The sequence below is a fragment of the Octopus bimaculoides genome, chromosome 13 (genome assembly GCF_001194135.2).
Source record: "Octopus bimaculoides isolate UCB-OBI-ISO-001 chromosome 13, ASM119413v2, whole genome shotgun sequence".
In the NCBI taxonomy this organism is placed as follows: Eukaryota; Metazoa; Mollusca; class Cephalopoda; order Octopoda; family Octopodidae; genus Octopus; species Octopus bimaculoides.
In genome coordinates this window covers 59450989-59453544 of record NC_068993.1, presented here as the reverse complement: position 1 = coordinate 59453544, position 2556 = coordinate 59450989, and the positions used below count along the sequence as shown (strand labels likewise).

Sequence of the window (2556 nt, the reverse complement as noted above, 5' to 3'; positions counted from 1 at the left end):
CGGGTCTTCTCACGCACAGCACATTTCCAAAGGTCTCGGTCAGTAGTCATCGCCTCGGTGAGGCCCAATGTACGAAGGTCTTGCCTCACCACCTCAGCCCAGGTCTTCCTGGGCCTACCTCTTCCACGGGTTCCCTCAACTGTTAGGGTGTGGCACTTTTTCACGCAGCTATCCTCCTCCATTCTCACCACATGTCCATACCAGCGCAATCGTCTCTCTTGCACGCCACAACTGATGCTTCTAATGTTCAGCTTTTCTCTCAAGATATTATATTCTTTATATTTACTAAGACTTTGATCTTCGCTAAATTCAGCTGGAGGTTTTTCGATTCAAAGCTTTACATCATTGCATGGAATTTCTCTTCTAATTCTACTATGAATTCTGCAATAAGAAGTCTGTGAACAATTTTAATGGGATCACACGAGCAGGCGGTATTGAAGTGTGTAATGGCTTGAAGGACTATAATGGACAAAATGGATTTGAGGAGACTGAGTCTTGTTGCAATCCCACATTCTCACTGAATTCATAGCTATACTCTTTATTAACTCTCACTTTGCTGACAGCCCCTCTGTACATGGTTTGAGCAGCTCTCACAAAGCATCATTCATTTATTCCAAACTTAGTGACCACCAGATCAAAACTCCAATCAAAGCGCCTCTCTAGCTCAACAAATGCTAAGTACAGTCGTCTTTTTTTCTCACTAGATACTTCTACATTGCTTCTATGTAAACTCTTTTGCTACAACTCTCTCTCTCTCTCTCTCTTTCTTTCTAATCTATATAACGTATACAATGTTTGCATCATCTTTCTCTTAAAATTGAGGGCAGTGATGCTGCTGTGCCTGATACTGGGTATGAAATACTCTTATGCAGTCAATTAGCCCATATCCCATTCTCCTAGATACTTAAAGCATCTCAGTTGAGTTGTATTCTAAAATTTATCACCATAGAAATGTAAATTTTTGGTGATTCTCTACAGTTTAATTATTCTTTATATCTTATACTGTTTCTCTATCATTTCAGGTCCTTGATGAAACTGGTTTTTGAAGGCAAAGGATGTTATACAGAATAATATAATAATATTTATATAATCAGGAGAATTATGGGCAATTTCTTTGATTCTAGTCAAGATTATTACAAAACATTTGTGTAAGTCACTGTCTGGAATAAGTACAAACTAATTTTGCATTCTAAATAGATAAATTTATTAAAGACTTTGGAACATCTTCAGATGTTTCTAAAAATCACAGGTATTGGAAATATATTTAAGGAATATTTGTTACAAATAAATTATAAAAAGAGAAGCAAGTGAAATATCCATATTTTGTGGAGAAAGAAGGAAAATGATGGTGAAATGATTTAAAAGATTGATTTTGGTTTTCTTTTGTTCTTAAGAAATGGCAAAAAACTTAGCAAAGTCTTTATGTCAGTGTGATATTTGTGAAAAATCATTCACTACAAAAGGTCATCTTACAACTCATATACGTATTCATACGGGACAGAAACCATATCACTGTGATATCTGTGGTAGACCATTCTCTCGAACTGATGAGCTAACTATTCACAAACGTGTCCATACAGGAGAGAAACCATATGAATGTGATATCTGTGGTCAATCTTTCACTCGTAGAGATATTTTAACTACACACAGACGTATTCACACAGGAGAGAAACCATATCAGTGTGATATGTGCAGTAAATCATTCTCTAAAAGTACTAACTTAACTGATCACAAACGCATTCATACTGGAGAAAAACCATATCATTGTGATTTTTGTGGTAGATCATTCAATCAAAATAACCAGTTAATTAAACACAAACGTATTCATACAGGAGAAAAACCTTTTCACTGTGATATCTGTGACAAATCATTCTCTCGAAATGATGAGTTAACTATTCACAAACATGTTCATACAGGAGAGAAACCATATTGGTGTGATTTCTGTGGTAAATCATTCCCACGAAATAGTGGCTTGACTGCTCATAAACGCATTCATACTGGAGAAAAACGATTTCATTGTGATATCTGTGGTAAAGCATTTAATCAAAGTAATGTGTTAAAGGGACACAAACGTATTCATACTGGCGAAAAACCATATCAGTGTAATATCTGTGGTAAATCCTTCTCCCAAAGTACTGCTGTAACTGTCCATAAACGTATTCATACTAAAGAAAAACCATATCATTGTGAAAGCTGTGGTAAATTCTTCTCCCACAGTAACCGTTTAATTAAGCACAAATGTATTTGTACAGTATAGAAACTATGTCATTCTCTCAACCTTTTGATTGTAGTAATCAAATATATATTCTTAAATGCAACAAAAAAAACCCCACATCACTGATATTTGTAGTAATCGTGCTCACTAAAAAGTTTTCTATATGTTTGTATTCATATCAGTGTGTGATGCTAAATATATACAAACCATAAACTAGAGTATTTCACCTCACTTTAAGGAGATAAATGGTATTTTGGCATGTATAGTGTATACATTCAGATGTTTTGTTTTATATTTATTGTATTTATTCTATCAAGAGACTAATTCTATTATTAATATCT

General features: G+C 34.7%; 2 protein-coding genes across 3 annotated transcripts in view; both read left to right on the top strand.

Moving 5' to 3' along the window:
* LOC106867226 (zinc finger protein 271) overlaps positions 1 to 2544 on the top strand; it is an 8541-nt gene extending 5997 nt beyond the window's left edge. Inside the window, exon 3 of the mRNA XM_014912038.2 lies at positions 1464 to 2544. Within this exon, the coding sequence (XP_014767524.1) occupies positions 1464 to 2257 (794 nt within the window). The 3' untranslated portion in view covers positions 2258 to 2544. The remainder of the gene's footprint in view (positions 1 to 1463) is intronic.
* Positions 1 to 2556, top strand: part of LOC106867225 (zinc finger protein 678) — an 8613-nt gene that overhangs the window by 1622 nt on the left and 4435 nt on the right. For both annotated transcript variants that reach the window (XM_052972515.1, XM_014912036.2), the window contains exon 2: positions 1023 to 1148. The gene's annotated coding sequence lies outside the window, so the exon portion shown is untranslated. The remainder of the gene's footprint in view (positions 1 to 1022; positions 1149 to 2556) is intronic.